Here is a 20,535-nt window from a genome sequence, read left to right on the forward strand (position 1 = left end):
TTTTTTTCATTCATAAAATAGTAAACCGAAAGTTTAGTTTAGTTTCTTTTGTGTTTCATTTGAGTAACTAATGAAACAAAACATCTTTCCTATGTAATCAAGATCACCATTCCCCAAATTAATATACTAGCTTTGGAGGGTCCAAAGATGTGTGAATTCCGCCTTCCTGCATGTACCTACTATTTGCCGTGCTATGAATTCTGTGATTCCCTGCTTAAAATGCAACATTGCTCCTGCTGTGCAACATAGCTGTGATATAAATTGTGTGATTCCGTGCCTAAAATGAAACATTCCTCCTGCATTTAGTACCTACTATTGTACCTAGCCGTGATATGACGTCTGTGTTTCCGTCGCTACAATGCAACATTTCTCCTGCATGTACCTTCTACTATTGTACCTAGCTGTGATTTGTAGTATGATTCCATGCCTAAAATGCAACATTTCTCCTGCATGTACCTTCAACTATTAGCTGTGATATAAATTCTGTGATTCCGTGCCTAAAATGAAACATTTCTCCTGCATTTACCTACTATTTGCCGTCATATGAGAATTCTGTGATGCCTAAAATGCAACATTTCCCGATGGATTTTCCAGATGGCCCGGTTCATCGAGTGGTATGCTAGGTAGCCGAGGCGGGGGCGGTAGCTCCTCGCTGTACCCGGGCGTCAACCAGAGTATCCCCGGTATGGGAGGCATTCTACCGGCCAGCGCGGTGTACTCGGGAGACCGGTTCGATGCGTACAGTAGCATGAAGCCCATCATGGGCCCGGGACCCAGCGGTCCGCTCAAGCGATATTAGGAGCTGAGGCGCCCTCAAGGATACTGATGGCTCAGTTGTCAACGTGTTACAAGGGTCCCAGCAGCTCCTGATTAAGCTTTACACGTTACAAGGGTATCCAAGAGTCTTACAAGGGTATCCAACAGTCAAATTAAGTGTAACAAAGGTCCCAGCAGCCGAGTCAAGTGTTACAAGTTACAAGGGTCCAGTAGCCCTTGTCACGCTGTACAAGGGTACCCAACAGTCAAATTAAGTGTTACAAGGGTCCCAGCAGCCCTTGTCAAGTGGTAGTTCAGACCTACCAAGGTCTTAACGTTAAGACATACCAAGGTCTTAACGATTCATTCAAGTGTATCATAGAAGATATGTAAATGTAAACTATCGACTTGTCTCCATACGCCAAACTTTTACGGGTTTTAACCCGATGTTAACATCAATGTCTGTAATAATTATTTACATGTCAAATATGTGTTTAGTCAGACACCTGGGAGTAGCCTTAGACGCGTTTCGGTCTTTTTTGAACTCTTAGCGACTTGTGACTACGTTGTGTACATACGCAACATGTTACCAATATGAATGTTAACATCAGATCTGAGACCTGGCCCTAGAGTTGACTTTGTATCGACTAGACGTCTTTTAATGCTCAAGTAATTTCGTCCTAGAATGTACAACATGGTCCAAATGGGCAATTATTGCGGTTGCCCTGAGCATTCCCTCTATGTGTGTTTTTTTTTCTGAAAAATTCGGCAAACCCCCCGTGTAAATAGATATTTCCTTATGCAATTCTTCATTTTAATTTTAAGGTAAATAAATTTGTCCATGAATGTCAGAAAAAGAATAAAATTCCTAGATGTAATGATTGCAAGAAAATTGCGTGATGTGATGGGATATGAATGATGTGATGTGTTAAAAACCTCTGAGTGTACCGTGTGTTGTATGGAAGCTAAATTTGTCCTATGAATAGAGATCAAATGGGCTTTTTGTTTGTTTCTTTCTACACTGATATTTTGAGTATGTTTTTGACTATGTTTGTAAATATTTAAAGAGTGACAACTTTAGACGCAAGTGTTAGATTAGGTTTTTGTTCTTCTTTATTGGAAAATAAATTTTCAATGATTACCTGCCCAATATAAAATTATGTTTTTCCTCAGACTTTACTCTCTCAGTGTTCCAGAACCAACTATTGGTTAGTTACATGTAAACAACTTAGCTATTAGTTAGTTAAAGCTAAACAACTAACTTTAATGTAAACAACAATATTGTGCTATTAGATAGGTAATGTGTAAAACAAATATTACTCTGAAATTGGTTAAGTTTATGCAATCAAATTGTCAATATTTAAAACGAGGCCAAATTAAAATCCCCACGAGGATGTTTGTGTCTTTAAGTTGGAAATTTTCAACCTTCATGTCCCAAGTGCCCTCTTTTTATCTCTATTCTTATCTCTCCCTCCCTAATGTTTGTAAATATTTAAAGAGTGACAACTTTAGACGTAAGTGTTAGATTAGGTTTTTGTTCTTCTTTATTGGAAAATAAATTTTCAATGATTACCTGCCCAATACAAAATTATGTTTTTCCTCAGACTTTACTCTCTCAGTGTTCCAGAACCAACTATTGGTTAGTTACATGTAAACAACTTAGCTATTAGTTAGTTAAAGCTAAACAACTAACTTTAATGTAAACAACAATATTGTGCTATTAGATAGGTAATGTGTAAAACAAATATTACTCTGAAATTGGTTAAGTTTATGCAATCAAATTGTCAATATTTAAAACGAGGCCAAATTAAAATCCCCACGAGGATGTTTGTGTCTTTAAGTTGGAAATTTTCAACCTTCATGTCCCAAGTGCCCTCTTTTTATCTCTATTCTTATCTCTCCTTCCCTTCTCCATCTTTCTTTCTCTCTCCATCTCTTTCCTTCCTTCTTTCTTCTCTCATTCCCTTTCTGTTTCTCTTTCCTCTCTCCCTCCTTTCCTCTTTATCTCAGAGGATGTTTGTGTCTTTAAGTTGGAAATTTTCAACCTTCATGTCCCAAGTGCCCTCTTTTTATCTCTATTCTTATCTCTCCCTCCCTTCTCCATCTTTCTTTCTCTCTCCCTCCTCTTTTCTCTCTCCATCTCTTTCCTTCCTTCTTTCTTCTCTCATTCCCTTTCTGTTTCTCTTTCCTCTCTCCCTCCTTTCCTCTTTATCTCTCCTTCCCTCTGTTTCTATTTCTTCCCTTTCTTCCTCTATCTGTCCCCCAAAAGACTTACCATAATAAATTGCGTGCGCTATTTGCATAAGCTTAAAGATTCTCTTTCTATTCTGTATGCTGGATAAGTTGCATCTCTTTTCTCTCTCCATCTATTTCCTTCCTTCTTTCTTCTCTCATTCCCTTTCTGTTTCTCTTTCCTCTCTCCCTCCTTCCCTCTGTTTCTATTTCTTCCCTTTCTTCCCCTATCTGTCCCCAAAAGACTTACCATAATAAATTGCGTGCGCTATTTGCATAAGCTTCAAGATTCTCTTTCTATTCTGTATGCTGGATAAGTTGCATCGAAATTTAGACTGGCAGAACGTTGATTGACTTGGTCTCAAATGAACAAATAAACGAGTAAATATAGGGAGCTTACCAATAACTTCAAATGAGCTACATAATTGTGTCTCATGTCTATATTATCACTCTTCATTAAGGTACTATAGTCTGTCCAGATGGATATGAGAGCAAGGAGTCATCGACCCAAAATTAAGGAACCAATCAGAATGCGAGAATTCCTTGCATTGTTGCATCTAAGGTAAAGGTCTATTTTTATAAACTCTCTCTTTTAAAAAGCAAGCAGAGGTAAAAATTACGGGATTAAAGATTAATTAAAGCGTATTCCTGGAAATTTCCAAAGAATTATCTTACCTGGGACGTGAAAAGAGTCTCATGTTTAGACATCATATCATAGACGCGTTTCGGTCTTTTTTGAGCTCTTAGCGACTTGTGACTACGTTGTGTACATACGCAACATGTTACCAATATCAGACCTGAGACCTGGCCCTTGACTTCGCATCGAATAGGCGTCTTTTAAGTTCAAGTAATTTCCTCCTAGAATGTACAATCGCGGTTGCCCCGTGCATTCCTGTGTGTTTTTTTGCTGAAAAATTCGGCAAACCCCCCTGTGTAAATAGATATTTTCTTATGCAATTCTTCATTTTAATTTTAAGGTAAATAAATTTGTCCCTGAATGTCAGAAAAAGAATAAAATTCCTAGAAGTAATGATTGCAAGAAAATTGCGTGATGTGATGGGATATGAATGATGTGATGTGTTAAAAACCTCTGAGTGTACCGTGTGTTGTATGGTACGCAGACAAATTGGGCGGAAGTGGGAAATCAGGCTTTGATTCAGATTAGTACTTTGACTGTAGCGATCACGCAGACAAATTGGGCGGAAGTGGGAAATCAGGCTTTGATTCAGATTAGCACTTTTATTGGTACTTTGGCTGTAGTGATTACTCAGACAAATTAGGTGTTACAGTTTCCCTTGTGCAAGTCTCTAAAAAAAAGCTTGGAAATTAGAAGGCAATGTGGATTGTTGGAAAATAAAAAGTTGTCAATTGAGGAATACTACCCAGTTCACTTTGGCTGTAGTGATTACTCGGACAAGTTAGGTCCCCTTGAGACCCTGAGAGGACCACCGGATCCAATGGAGAGTTCAAAATACGTTGGGGCTGTTGAAGGACCAAATCTAATCAGTCAAATTGTCGTTCACAACTCCATACACAAAAAGCCCACTCTGAGGCTTAGGTGTAGGGGCAAACAGCACTAAAGTCGGGAGCTTATACGAATCTACGAAATGAATCAGATTTCTTTTGTGTTACAAATCGGTACCAAATGTCAAAATCAGAACAAGCATACTTTGGCTGTAGTGATTACTCAGACAAATTAAGTCCCCTTGAGACCCTGAGAGGACCACCGGATCCAATGGAGAATTCAAAATACGTTGGCGCTGTTGAAGGACCAAATCTAATCAGTCAAATTGCCGTTCACAACTCCGCACACAAAAAGCCCACTCTGAGGCTTAGGTGTAGGGGCAAACAGCCCTAAAAGTCGGGAGCTTATACGAATCTACGAAATCAATCAGATTTCTTTTGTGTTACAAATCGGTACCAAATGTCAAAATCAGAACAAGCATTTGAGAAATATCGCGTTAAACACATTTCAAATAGATGCAAAATTTCAACTCTTTCTGTATGGCAATAAATCCAACCTAAGAATATCTCGAGCCAGTCTAGTTAGCTTGGAGGCTAGCGCGTTTGCCTTGTAAGCCTTTTAGGTCGCTTCGATTCCCGCCCGGGGCGATCCTTATCCTAAACAGATCAGGTTCAATTTCGGAACTGCCTGCTGGCTTTCTCGTGTCCTCCTCTCTTCGACTTTAGATCGGTAAGTTTTCCAGTGTTACAGTTCCCCTTGTCCAAGTCTCTAAAAAAAAGCTTGGAAATTAGAAGGCAATGTGGATTGTACCTTAGAATATCTCGAGCCAACCTAGTTAGCTTGGAGGCTAGCGCGTTTGCCTTGTAAGCCTATTCGATTCCCGCCCGGGGCGATCCTTATCCTAAACAGATCAGGTTCAATTTCGGAACTACCTGCTGGCTTTCTCGTGTCCTCCTCTCTTCGAATTTAGATCGGTAAGTTTTCCAGTGTTACAGTTCCCCTTGTCCAAGTCTCTAAAAAAAAGCTTGGAAATTAGAAGGCAATGTGGATTGTTGGAAAATAAAAAGTTGTTAATTGAGGAATACTACCCAGTTATTTAATATTTATTTTGTATGAATAAATAGAGATATGTACATTCTACATCAAATGAAGGACGTGACAAAATAATAATCCTATTGGGGGTGAGAATGAGATCTTAGTTAAATGGGTGACATATTGTAAATAAATTATCTAGTAAGTTTGTAAATAAAAATCAAATGTAACCCACTCTTATTGGTTTCTCATTTCTAGATTTTGTATGCTTTATTAATTATTATATGCCAATATTGAGTAGGTAATTGGGTTATTGAAGTATGAAAATGACAACCAGATTACCTAGATATCATATGTATAAGTAAAACCTGTAAACATATCCAACTCAAGGCCAAGGAAAACTTTCTGTACTCTTTGTTCAAAAGTACTCAGCCATAAGGCAATAAAAGGGGTTGATATTATTATTTAAATCACACTAAAATTTAAAAAAAAAGAGAAAAAGTAAGAAATATTTACATTATATCATAGTACTTAGTCTAGGCATAAACCACCAAGTACGTAGTTTCAACAGATTATGGGACACAGTCTCTGAACTAATGTACTTTTAGTCCCAATTTCGTCGAGAACATGAGACAGTTTCATTACCAATGTACTTAAAGTCCAGGCATAATGTAAGCAATGTTGTCGAGAACATGGGACAAAGTCTCAGGAGAGCAACCATTTTCCTCCGGTATTTGCTGAGTTAGACACAGCAGAGGCCCAAGTGCACAGAGGAAAGAGTCCAGCAGGAGAGACATCCCTCCAGAAATTGCCATTCTTCCCTGAAAACCATCACATAGTATGTATTAGTCATATTGGTCTTTTTTCGTGTCCAGAACACGTCTTTATTTTAATAAAATTGAACCCATACATAGTTAGGTAAAGATTTGACAAAATAAGTACCTAAAATAGCAGGAGAGACATTCCTCCAGAAATTGCCATTCTTCCCTGAAAACCATCACATAGTATGTATTAGTCATATTGGTCTTTTTTTTCGTGTCCAGAACACGTCTTTATTTTAATAAAATTGAACCCATACATAGTTAGGTAAAGATTTGACAAAATAAGTACCTAAAAGACTTATAGCTATTGAAAATTGGGGGGAAAAATAGTCTTAGTCACATAGGATGAGTCTTTGAGAGGAGAAAGTCGTAATTGTTCACCTTTTGCAAGGCGCCAAATTTCTCTTAAGCATATTAGGTGAAAAAGAGAAGAAAAATCATGAGCCAGCCAGTTAGCTTGGTGCGTAGAGCGTCTGCCTTGTCAGCGCTAGGTCGCGGGTTCGATTCCCGCCCGGGGAGTACTTTATCCTGAAGGGACAAGGTTCGTTCTCAGAACGGCTGACTTTCTCCTCTCCTGTCTTCCTTCTCTCTTCCATTTCGGGACGTTAAGACCCTAGCACTTACAGTTCCCTCTATCAAACTTCTTGAGAAAAAAAATCACTGTCGTTTTTATTTCGTGACAATGAAACAACTGCTTAGAATCGTGTTGTCTGTGTTGTAGCATGCTCATTCCATGGTAGGTATGTCCCTCATCATCTCATCAATTACCTGCGTGTCTTTAAGTCGTTCACCAATGATGCTCTTGAGAAAAAAAACACTGTCGTTTTTATTTCGTGACAATGAAACAACTGCTTAGAATCGTGTTGTGTGTGTTGTAGCATGCTCATTCCATGGTAGGTATGTCCCTCATCATCTCATCAATTACCTGCGTGTCTTTAAGTCGTTCACCAATGATGGTCAAATTATCCCCTAGGAGTCTCAGATGGGCTGCAATGTCCAGAGGCTGAGTTCCCGTTACTTTGAACAGATCTGCAGGGAGAGTTGGCTTCACCAGTGGAACCCTGGGAACAAATTATTTTACGTTACTTAATTTCAATTTATTTATTTGCATCAAGTATACATTATAATATTGCAAGGGTAAATAGGTATAATGGTAAATTCTGCCCTTTCTGAGCCCATTTATGTTATTAATTTTAAGTAGGTCAGTATTGGGTATCTTGATTTTTTTTTTCTTAGGGCTCCTTAGGAAAGATGGGAATGGTACAATATTGCCGAGTAAAAACTCAAATCTCGCTTTGTTCAATTATATTACCTAGGCGCGGCAGGTGGCGAGGGTTTCGTTTCAATGACTGCCTCTACAGTTTGCTTATTCAGGGGCGGTCGACCTACTCTGCCGTGAGGGGTGTAGGTGGACTTCGTTTTCTGAGCTGGCGCCTTGGACATTTTCTGAGTGTATTTAGCGGCCAACCTGTCGGCCTGACGTTTCCAGCCCTGCAAGAAAACAAAGAAATAATAATAGGAACCCAAACAAAACTTTTTTTTCTTTCCAAGTACCAGTACCTACACTAATTTATTCCGATTTCAAAATGGGATTTTGCCATGGGGCTAATACAAACACTTAGGATACCTATGAAAGGGACTCAGATATTATTCGGGGGCGTCCCTTTCCAAGTACCAGTACCTACACTATTTAATCCCGATTTCAAAATGGGATTTTGCCATGGGGCTAATACAAACACTTAGGATACCTATGAAAGGGACTCAGATATTATTCGGGGGCGTCCAAAGGGTTTTAAACCCCTTACAACACTGTGAGACAGGTATCATGTCTCCATGCCTGTCTCACGGACATGAAACAAAGTTGTTGGGTGGAAGAACTCATTTCTGAGAATCCTGCCACGTTAAATAAAACTTAAAAAAAGTAAGTACGTAAGTACTCTTTGATTCCCACAGGACTCAGATATTATTCGGGGGAGTCCAAAGGGTTTAAACCCCTTACAACACTGTGAGACAGGTATCATGTCTCCATGCCTGTCTCACGGACATGAAACAAAGTGGTTGGGTGGAAGAACTCATTTCTGAGAATCCTGCCACGTTAAATAAAACTTAAAAAAAGTAAGTACGTAAGTACTCTTTGATTCCCACTCCTCCATACCTGTCTCACGGACATGAAACAAAGTGGTTGGGTGGAAGAATTCATTTCTGAAAATCCTGCCACGTTAAATAAAACTTAAAAAAAGTAAGTACGTAAGTACTCTTTGATTCCCACTCATCTTTCACTTTAGCCTCCATGCCTGTCTCACGGACATGAAACAAAGTGGTTGGGTGGAAGAACTCATTTCTGAAAATCCTGCCACGTTAAATAAAACTTAAAAAAAGTAAGTACGTAAGTACTCTTTGATTCCCACTCATCTTTCACTTTAGTTTTTACTGGTGATTGAGAGACTAACGCCTAGTACTCACTCTCTTTGGTTAGGTTTGGCCCTGACTCAGCACTTACATATTTTTCATTGAAGGGGACAGTATGCCATAGTTCTCCCAGTTTTTTGCTAACTTGTGAAAAATCTGAAAATAAAACACGGAATATTTGAACATTGGAGTGTTGGATTTTTTGAAGATCCTGTGTTAAAATATTAACAACTTATTTTTAGGAAGTACATATGTACCTACCTAATTTTAATTTCTAAAGTACATGTGTTCAAATTTCAAAAATTATTTGTTTACAACTAGACCAAGAGAGATTTTCGAAGGCGTCATAGTACAGCCACTGCTCTTGTCAAAGTGACAGATGATGTTCGTCTGTCACTTGATGCAGGCAAGGCTACAATACCAGGTCCTGTGTTAAAATATTTACTTATTTTTAGGAAGTACATATGTACCTACCTAATTTTAATTTCTAAAGTACATGTGTTCAAATTTCAAAAAATATTTGTTTACAACTAGATCAAGAGAGATTTAAAATCTTAATCTTACCCATCTCTGGATTTGACTTGATGAGTTTTTGTCGAATTTGTTTTGCCCAGAGCATGTACGCTGTAAATCGGGCTTTCTGTGGAAAAAGAAGAAGCGGGATCGAAGTTTTTATTATTTTTTTTTCTTTTTAGGTTTCGTGGTTTACTTCGGGTTCGGGGTGCCCTCAGTCTCTTCACAACATCACAGCATTACCAAGAGCCTTACCAGCTCTGTCAACTATGTAAATTTTCTTTTTACTTTGGTAATGCCGATTCTAGGCAGAGTGCACCCCGAACTCCTCGTTTTTTTTCTTTTTAGGTTTCGTGGTTTACTTCGGGGTGCCCTCAGTCTCTTCACAACATCACAGCATTACTAAGAGCCTTACCAGCTCTGTCAACTATGTAAATTTTCTTTTTACTTTGGTAATGCCGATTCTAGGCAGAGTGCACCCCGAACTCCTCGGACAATTTACATAAATTATTACAGATACCTACGAGAATTACCTCTGTGTGACCCAGTCAGATCAAAATACAAACAAAATTCAACATGAAACCTAGGAAATTTGTAATGAGTGTAATGACTGTTAGTGTAAAGACAGGACATTTTCAATCCTATGGGGCAACATAAAAAATAACCTGACATTTGCAAACAACAACAAGGTAGATACATACCTTAAGTATAGTAATCTTAGATTAACTCGTAAAACTAAAATACCAATGTCTCACTCATAATTACCTCAATGGATTCCTGACTCAGATCATCTTCATCAATGAGTAAATTATCTGCCAAGTCACCACTTCCTATTGATTCAGCATCTAAGCTTGAGTCTGCTTCTCCAAACTCTTCATCAGCACCGGATCCAACAGCTTGTGCTGAATTGTACAACTCTGAGTCAGAAATGTCTGAGATGTTCACTTCTTCCTTCAGCATAATATGCTGACCAGCCATTGGCATTGAGGGGTCCTGTAAGTAATTTCAAATTTTGGGGTTGAGTGGATTGGAACACATCACATGCCTTCAGGCAAACTCCACTTATCAAGGGTCTAGGTATTACCTTGCCTTTTGAATCAATTTAATTTGAAGAAATCATTTACTGATGAAATTTTGTAATGTATCTTTGGGGAGGAGCTATTGCTTTTGTGACAAAAATACAAAGAACAATACTACTTCAAGAAGAAAATAAATAGGTATACTCATTCATTTAATCATGTAGTTTGGGCAAAGGGCAACACAACATTGTAAGCAAGACTGGGTCAGTGTTGTTGTTTATGCAGCAGAAAAGTGGAATTACCTGGGGTGACTCAAGTAAATTTTGATGCTGATATTCTGGTGGTAAGATATTTCCATGTTGAGCATTGCCATGTTTGAGGGGAGAATGTTGAGATGGAGGTCTGCCTCTCCTAGCAGGAGTTCCTACTAGAAAAGGAAAAGTTACATTTTAGTGGGCATTTGAATTTTTCTAACCATCAAATCCTATTAACAGATTCACACACTCCTGTAGCATTGACAAACAAGAATGTGTCAAGAATAAAACATAAATAATTGATAATCTAAAATATCAGGAATCCATTTTCTACTCCTTATCACCCTTATCCAAATTTTGGCAGTCTCACACACAATGAAGGAGAAAAATGAAGCTCAAGGGGGGGGGGGGGGTAAATATGGCCCTGGAGAAAGATACCTGACTAATTGAGATTTTCTTGTTTGAAATTTCAGCTCTGACAATAAGGACGGATCTGGAGAAAAGAGTAAGTTTTATTTTTTCTATTAGTTGTGATATCATAGTGAGTTTTACTAGTAAAGTACATTTTTTTAGTTTTGGTTTAGTTTAAGTTACTGATTATATTTTTATTTGGACTCAATTTCCAGTTGTATGTAGCAGTAGGTATACACTGTCTTGAACCCTACGTTTATATGAACAGCCTTCGTTATTCATCATTGGCCGATCTTACCACTGAGAGTTAACACAGTGTCAAGGGTTTTCTTTGATGTCATACATTTGATTTACACAGGCCAGTATTTCTTAAACTCTGGGTTAACTGTAAACTCCCTGTGGTAAGATGGGACACAAAAATGTCCTTTTATCTTGACATTTTTTATTTCCTTCAAATGTATCTCTAATTGTAGTATTGTCTCTCTTCTACCTAGAATCTGGACTACTTTCATATTAGTTTTTGATTTTTCATCTTGGAAGCTGGAATTATTCCATAAACGGATTCTCATACCACACTTTGCACTCCATACTTTCCGATAAAAATATTAAGGATATGACGTTTTTCTCCGATTCTGGAGTGAAATTGCCGATCGTGGAGTGAAAAGTGAGGACTGTGAAGTCGTTTGTGAAATTGGCCACTGGCTTATCTTTAAAGAATCTTCACACGATCTGTCTACGCTTAATTTCTAAACAGTGTGATATTGACTGACAAATATATAACGTTGTATGATTACAGAGACAGAAGATGACAAGGCAAAGGCTGCTTCTAGTGGTAAAGAAGATCAGGAACGTCATATTTGGATCAGTTGTCTGTCGTCTCAAACTCGGGCCACAGATCTCAAGCAGCTTTTCTCCAAGTTTGGCAAGGTGAGTGTTTGTTTTTGTTTGGAAAGGTGAATCAAGTCCTGGGTGAGAAAAATTTATTAGGACATGAGGTACACAACAGGGCTGCCTGTAAGACTTGTAAGAGACTGACAAGAAACGCCGACCCCATTTAAATAAATAAATGCCGTTTCTTTGTGTTATATGTATCACAACTTTTGTGCTCACTGTTTGACAAGGTGAATCAAGTCCTGGGTGAGAAAAATTTATTAGGACATGAGGTACACAACAGGGCTGCCTGTAAGAGACTGACAAGAAACGCCGACCCCATTTAAATAAATAAATGCCGTTTCTTTGTGTTATATGTATCACAACTTTTGTGCTCACTGCAGCATATTAGGATTTTCCAAATATCTCAATAATTCAGGGGGAGTAAAAGGACATTTCAGTCTCATTCTGACACTATAAACAGGGTATATTCTATTGCTATTCTACTAATTTATCGTTTTCACCACTCCATTTCACAGGTCGTAGGCGCCAAGATCGTGACGAACGTTTTCAGTCTCATTCTGACACTATTAACAGGGTATATTCTATTGCTATTCTACTAATTTATCGTTTTCACCACTCCATTTCACAGGTCGTAGGCGCCAAGATCGTGACGAACGCCAAGATGCCCGGCGCCCGTTGCTATGGTTACGTAACCATGGCCTCCTCAGACGACGCTAAGAAGTCCATCAAAGCCCTGCACCGCACCGAACTGCACTATGAGCTCCTCAGATAGGTGAGTATCCTCCATTGTATTTAATATTATTTATGGGATACAACAGACGGGCGTACCTTTTATGGCCAATCATACCACTGAGAGTTTACAGGTTTACACAGTGTCAAGGGGTTTTTTTACGTCACCTATTTGGTTTACACAGGCCAGTCTTTCTTAAACTCTCGATCAACTGAAAACTCTCTGTGGTAAGATTGGGCATTATTATCTTATACCTACTAAGTTACAAGTATAAGAAGCTTAGGTTTTACCTTATAAAAAGTTAATGCATGATTTCTCGACAAAAATTCACTTCATTTTTAACTTTTTCAACTCTAACCTAAGCTAAGGCATTTTTCATCCAACTCGTTTAAGGTCTTGATAAATTCAGCTGTAAGTAAACGGGTTTGAAAAAATATCTACCATTTCCTAGTTGCAACCAAGAGGACCCTATTAAACAAGTTCCTCTCCTCTCCTCTTCTACCTTAGGCCAGTCACTCACTATCAGGTACACCTGATCAGGTCCGCCCGTCAGGTCTACTTGTTAAGCACACACACTAATCACACTATCAAGTAGACCTGACAGGTACGGCTGAAAAAGTCCACCTGTCAGGTCTACCTCATAGTGAGCGGTTGGCCTTACATTCTTCTTCTCTCCTTCCTCTTTCTCAGGTATGGAATTCCTTCCCTCCTATCTTCGCATCATCCCCCTCCCTCTTCTTCTTCCTCCTTGCGTCAAATCCAATATGCCATCCCTACCATTGCTTCTACCTGCTCGACAGCAGCCAATCACTATCAGGTACACCTGATCAAGTCCGCCCGTCAGGTCTACTTGTTAAGCACATACACTAATCACACTATCAAGTACACCTGACAGGTACGGCTGAAAAAGTCCGCCTGTCAGGTCTACCTCATAGTGAGTGGTTGGCCTTACATTCTTCTTCTCTCCTTCCTCTTTCTCAGGTATGGAATTCCTTCCCTCCTCTCTTCGCATCATCCCCCTCCCTCTTCTTCTTCCTCCTTGCGTCAAATCCAATATGCCATCCCTACCATTGCTTCTACCTGCTCGACAGCCAGTGGCAAATACCGTGGTACCTACGCTTGAATTTGTTCCCTTGTGTATTGAGATCGATAAAATCGATATGGGATATCGATCGATATAATCGATAATATCGAATCGTTATTTCCTGATTGTGGAACAGGAGAATCTTTGAAATGTGCTTGAATGTTCATTCAATCTCTGACGAATTAAACTCTAGATGAAGTTGTGTGTAATACACTAAAGGTGTGTCCAGTGTCCTACGATCGATATAATCGATAATATCGATCGTTATATCCTGATTGTGGAACGGGAGAATCTTTGAAATGTGCTTGAATGTTCATTCAATCTCTGACGAATTAAACTCTAGATGAAGTTGTGTGTAATACTCTAAAGGTGTGTCCACACATAGTCGACCGGCCGTCGATCGACAGGCAATCGACTATGTGGTGACACAGCTTAATAAAATTAATAATCTGAACATATGCCATAATAATATATTATCTTGAACAAAAGTCGACTACTTTCCTTTCCATTTGTTGGCCCTCCCCTCCAATACTTGAGAATATCCTTCTAATGCTAGCTTATCCAATGATGTGATATACGAATATACCTCTGAATATTGTACAACTTTATGCTGTTAATGAGTAACTACCTATCCTGTTATTTTTTTTCATTCATAAAATAGTAAACCGAAAGTTTAGTTTAGTTTCTTTTGTGTTTCATTTGAGTAACTAATGAAACAAAACATCTTTTGTTCCCTTGTGTATTGAGATCGATAAAATCGATATGGGATATCGTTCCGATAATCGATATGGGATATCGATCGTTATAATCGATAATATCGAATCGTTATTTCCTGATTGTGGAACAGGAGAATTTGAAATGTGCTTGAATGTTCATTCAATCTCTGACGAATTAAACTCTAGATGAAGTTGTGTGTAATACACTAAAACTAAAGGTGTGTCCACACATAGTCGATCGGCCGTCGATCGACAGGCAATCAACTATGTGGTGACACAGCTTAATAAAATTAATAATCTGAACATATGCCATAGTAATATATTATCTTGAACAAAAGTCGACTACTTTCCTTTCCATTTGTTGGCCCTCCCCTCCAATACTTGGGAATATCCTTCTAATGCTAGCTTATCCAATGATGTGATATACGAATATACCTCTGAATATTGTACAACTTTATGCTGTTAATGAGTAACTATCCTGTTATTTTTTTCATTCATAAAATAGTAAACCGAAAGTTTAGTTTAGTTTCTTTTGTGTTTCATTTGAGTAACTAGGGATATTGTTCCGATAATCGATATGGGATATCGATCGATATAATCGATAATATCGAATCGTTATTTCCTGATTGTGGAACAGGAGAATCTTTAAAATGTGCTTGAATGTTCATTCAATCTCTGACGAATTAAACTCTAGATGAAGTTGTGTGTAATACACTAAAGGTGTGTCCACACATAGTCGACCGGCCGTCGATCGACAGGCAATCGACTATGTGGTGACACAGCTTAATAAAATTAATAATCTGAACATATGCCATAATAATATATTATCTTGAACAAAAGTCGACTACTTTCCTTTCCATTTGTTGGCCCTCCCCTCCAATACTTGAGAATATCCTTCTAATGCTAGCTTATCCAATGATGTGATATACGAATATACCTCTGAATATTGTACAACTTTATGCTGTTAATGAGTAACTATCCTGTTATTTTTTTCATTCATAAAATAGTAAACCGAAAGTTTAGTTTAGTTTCTTTTGTGTTTCGAGTAACTACTTAATGAAACAAAACATCTTTCCTATGTAATCAAGATCATCATTCCCCAAGGTAATATACTAGCTTTGTAGGGTCCAAAGATGTGTGAATTCCGCTTTCCTGCATGTACCTACTATTTGCCGTGCTATGAATTCTGTGATTCCCTGCTTAAAATGCAACATTGCTCCTGCATTTAGTACCTACTATTGTACCTAGCCGTGATATGACGTCTGTGTTTCCGTCCCTAAAATGCAACATTTCTCCTGCATGTACCTTCTACTATTGTACCTAGCTGTGATTTGTAGTATGATTCCATGCCTAAAATGCAACATCTCCCCTGCATGTATATCTACTATTTGCCGCGATATGACTTCTTCCGTGCCAAAAATGCAACATTTCTCCTGCATGTACCTTCTACTATTAGCTGTGATATAAATTCTGTGATTCCGTGCCTAAAATGAAACATTTCTCCTGCATTTACCTACTATTTGCCGTCATATGAGAATTCTGTGATGCCTAAAATGCAACATTTCCCGATGGATTTTCCAGATGGCCCGGTTCATCGAGTGGTATGCTAGGTAGCCGAGGCGGGGGCGGTAGCTCCTCGCTGTACCCGGGCGTCAACCAGAGTATCCCCGGTATGGGAGGCATTCTACCGGCCAGCGCGGTGTACTCGGGAGACCGGTTCGATGCGTACAGTAGCATGAAGCCCATCATGGGCCCGGGACCCAGCGGTCCGCTCAAGCGATATTAGGAGCTGAGGCGCCCTCAAGGATACTGAAGTCTCGGCTGTCAACGTGTTACAAGGGTCCCAGCAGCTCCTGATTAAGCTTTACACGTTACAAGGGTATCCAAGAGTCTTACAAGGGTATCCAACAGTCAAATTAAGTGTAACAAAGGTCCCAGCAGCCGAGTCAAGTGTTACAAGTTACAAGGGTCCAGTAGCCCTTGTCACGCTGTACAAGGGTACCCAACAGTCAAATTAAGTGTTACAAGTTACAAGGGTCCCAGCAGCCCTTGTCAAGTGGTAGTTAAGACCTACCAAGGTCTTAACGATTCATTCAAGTGTATCATAGAAGATATGTAAATGTAAACTGTCGACTTGTCTCCATACGCCAACCTTTTTCGGGTTTTAACCCGATGTTAACATCAATGTCTGTAATAATTATTTACATGTCAGATATGTAAATTTAGGTCCAGACTTTTGTACTTTACAAGGACTTTACATTACCACTGCTCGATTTTAAGCCATCTGGGTACGCATAGGATAAATTTAGGTCCAGACTTTTGTACTTTACAAGGACTTTACATTACCACTGCTCGATTTTAAGCCATCTGGGTACGCATAGGCACCTCTTTTTAACTTGAGAATTGTAGCCTATTTTCCTTTCGTAATGTTAATGTACATTAGCTTAATTTCGAAATTTTCTTTCTCTTACATTACGTAGGCTTTTGCTTGGGTTTTGTCATCTTGATTTAATTTCAATCGACTGTGTTCGTTACTTATTTCATTTCTGATCTAAACAAGTATTGGCCAGAATATCACATTGCGGAATTTCGACTTCGTTCTGGCATTGTTGACACACTGATTTCTGCCTAGTTATTTCCTCGAAAATTAAAGTGTTTCCATCAGTCAGTCTCGTATGCTGTCGGTGATCAATACAGGCGAAATGATGAGCGAGGTAAAAGTCCTAAATGAAAAGTGTAGAAAATTCTATTCGGATCTTCGCGAAGAGTTCCGATCGGGGCAAGCTTCGTCCTATACAGATGAGGTTCGTTCCCGGAACGGCTGGCTTTCTCTTATTCTGTTTTCCTTCTCTCCCATATTTAGGAATCTTCATTTTATTTTTCAGGTAGGCATTTGTATTTTTATTTGACCTATCACAAGCACAATATGTTTGGAGCTGAATCCTCCTCGATAGCTAAAGTTTATGTCGACTAAAGAAGAATCAACTCAAGCTTTCTCTTATTTTGTTTTCCTTCTCTCTCCGATTTCGGGACGATAAGACCGTTGTTTGCTCCTTCTTCAAATCTCTTACAAGAAGAAGAAGAAGAAGAAGAAGAAGAAGAAAAAAAAAAAAAATCTCCCATGTATAGGAATCTTCATTTTATTTTTCAGGTAGGCATTTGTATTCTTATTTGACCTATCACAAGCACAATATGTTTGGAGCTGAATCCTCCTCGATAGCTAAAGTTTATGTCGACTAAAGAGGAATCAACTCAAGTGCATGGCAATCGTGATCTTCTCTTTTCCAACATCCAATCTACAGTTTCATAGACATTGCTTTTCTGTTCTAATAATGTATTCACTTTTCTTTGTTCGCAGGAGGAGCGAGAGAGACAGCGGCGGCGCGAGAGAGAGCGTCGCGAGCGAGAAGAAGAGAGGCGACGTCGCTTCGAGATAGCGCGACAGAGAGAGATGGAGCGCAAGAATCGCGACGAAGCGCTGCGATTGGAGCGAGAGAGAGAGAAACTGCGGGCGGAGAGAGAGAAGATTGAGAAGGAGAAAGCGGAGCTCATACGGTTTGAACGCGAGGCCCAGCGTATGGAACGCGAGAGACTGATGAAGGTAAGAGACTTGAAGCTCAAAACAAAGTGGAGCGGAGAGCATCGAGTAGGTAAAGGGAAATGACGACTTCAAACCGCATAATTCGAGAGCAAAAAGCTCTACGAACCTAAGAGATAGTCTATTAATAGTTCAACCAATTGTTGAACTGCTCAAACATTACCCGGGTATTATCGACGTAGGGGTGAAATTTCGATTAATTTTAACGTGTTTCGGTCTGTTCATATAAAGTTTCACAAATTCACCGAGACTTCAATCTTTGTAATTTATTGACATTTTAACATTTTTCATTCTTAGTCATCGTGTCATGCCATGAGCCATGACAGACATGTCATACATGTATGTCATAGTCAATATAGTCATGTTTGGTTAGACTTCTCTGCATGTTTTCTCATTAAACCTTATGTGGTGCCCTTTTTCTCACAGGAAAAGGAAGAGTTGAAACGTGCCCAGATGAAATTGGAAGAGACTCGCCGTGTTGCCAAACGTCCCGCTCTGGATCCCATTCCCCAAATTAATATACTAGCTTTGGAGGGTCCAAAGATGTGTGAATTCCGCCTTCCTGCATGTACCTACTATTTGCCGTGCTATGAATTCTGTGATTCCCTGCTTAAAATGCAACATTGCTCCTGCTGTGCAACATAGCTGTGATATAAATTGTGTGATTCCGTGCCTAAAATGAAACATTCCTCCTGCAAGGATCCTAGAAAAACAATTTAAGTATAAATTCTGGGACACCCTGTATGCAACAGAGATAGTCAATATTCCACACATTTGTGAGCAACTATTTCTTAAACCTCATGCTGATAATATTGAACACGGAGTAACTAAACTTGTACGCAGTGATCATAAAGATGTGGTTACATTCGACCAACCCCTTCAAAACGGGAGTGTAATCAAACTTATGATTCCTTCGGAGCATCATCACCATGGATTTGCGGACTCCAGTGGAGCATCCATACCATTGGCTATTCCATAGAGCGCTGTTCAGGCTAGAGTTGCATCTAGCTAGGACTTCACCATAGTGACAGAACGTTAGGAAACACACGGAGAAGATTAGAGCTTCCATGATGATCTTGATGTAGATTCGGGCCGAGAAGAGTTCTGGCCGCAGGAATTGGTATGTACACAAGAGTATACCACCGGCTAGGAATGATGCGTGGAGAGGAACGTTTACATTGGAGTAGCTGTCGATCTGAAAGCAAATTTGTTTTGTCAACCTTTTATAGTAAGCTGGGACACAGTCCTTTTGAATTTAACTTTTAGATCTGATGCAAACTGAAACAAAGCTGTAAAAAATACTTTGATTTTTTCTTTCCAAATAATACTCATGGTGTATTTCACTAATGTGAGAATTTTCAATGATCAAGAAAGGAGGAGTTTTTAAAAACTCCCTTTTGGATCAAACACTCCCATTAGTGAAATTTTTCATTAAGTCATTGGTGAAGGTGAAACCCACCATCAATGTTTCTTTGTTTCCCTTTTTAGGCTCTTTTGGTATAAAATTTATTACAATAGGCTATCTCCCAGTTTTGTGAACACCCACCTTTTTTCTCATTCTGAACAGTTCTATATTAAAGTCAATCACTTGCTTAAGGTAATAATATTCGTACAGGTTCCCTTGCTTTTGGAACAGTCTGTTCAGTCGGATGAAGTCTTTCTCATGCGCCTCGTTGCACCCTTGTCTATCATGGTGCGTCTTGATGCACCCTCGTATGCCCTGTGTTCTGTGTTCAATAAAGTCGCCACGTCTTATGTTGGTGTAGTAAATGCGCCGTCCATTAGCATTGGTATGTTGAACGCCTATTTGTCGAATATAGTTGCTTAGTACCTGTCAACATAGGTAGATTAGGTAAGCGTCTTCAATACATTTCATTATCTGGAGGAATATATTGCTGCCAAATGGATTGTTTTATATTGGAATACAATAAACAAAGTTTAATCAAGGCAAGGGTGGGATTCATAATGACTTGTTAATAAACTCTCCTTGTTTCCTATAGTTTTCCTACACATCTAGCTAGTGTTTTTTTTCCATTTGGGGAATTCCATTGATCAAGCTTGCCAGGAGGCACGCGAACGTCAAGAGGTCAAAGCGGCCGCCCGTTGCCCGGCAAGGCAAGGGTGGGATTCATAATGACTTGTTAATAAACTCTCCTTGTTTCCTATAGTTTTCCTACACATCTAGCTAGTGTTTTTTTTTTCCATTTGGGGAATTCCATTGATCAAGCTTGCCAGGAGGCACGCGAACGTCAAGAGGTCAAAGCGGCCGCCCGTTGCCCGTTTTTTTCCATTTGGGGAATTCCATTGATCAAGCTTGCCAGGAGGCACGCGAACGTCAAGAGGTCAAAGCGGCCGCCCGTTGCCCGGCCTATACATATTAACACGAAATTAACGAAATAGTTTGAAGGTTTTTCGGCATTTTAATAATATTACCTCATACTGTAGTTGAATCAGATGCACCAGGAGAGGAAACGTAACATTGGAGGCAATCCCATTGAACATGGTCAGAACACAAAGGTACATGTTCAACACATACATACATGGGTACAAATGGGGCTCACTTGTGTCCACCAATGGAATATACATGGGCACAGGTAGCAC

General features: G+C 39.2%; 1 protein-coding gene across 1 annotated transcript in view; it reads left to right on the top strand.

Moving 5' to 3' along the window:
• The window catches only part of LOC103515228 (SAFB-like transcription modulator), a 26,134-nt gene extending 10,001 nt beyond the window's left edge, over nucleotides 1–16,133 (top strand). Inside the window, exons 7-10 of the mRNA XM_026827975.1 lie at nucleotides 10,975–11,006; nucleotides 11,709–11,839; nucleotides 12,435–12,578; nucleotides 15,918–16,133. Of these exons, the coding sequence (XP_026683776.1) occupies nucleotides 10,975–11,006; nucleotides 11,709–11,839; nucleotides 12,435–12,578 (307 nt within the window). The 3' untranslated portion in view covers nucleotides 15,918–16,133. The remainder of the gene's footprint in view (nucleotides 1–10,974; nucleotides 11,007–11,708; nucleotides 11,840–12,434; nucleotides 12,579–15,917) is intronic.
• Nucleotides 16,134–20,535: the final 4,402 nt, after the last annotated feature.

Source organism: Diaphorina citri, unplaced genomic scaffold (assembly GCF_000475195.1).
Source record: "Diaphorina citri unplaced genomic scaffold, Diaci psyllid genome assembly version 1.1 scaffold1298, whole genome shotgun sequence".
In the NCBI taxonomy this organism is placed as follows: domain Eukaryota; kingdom Metazoa; phylum Arthropoda; class Insecta; order Hemiptera; family Psyllidae; genus Diaphorina; species Diaphorina citri.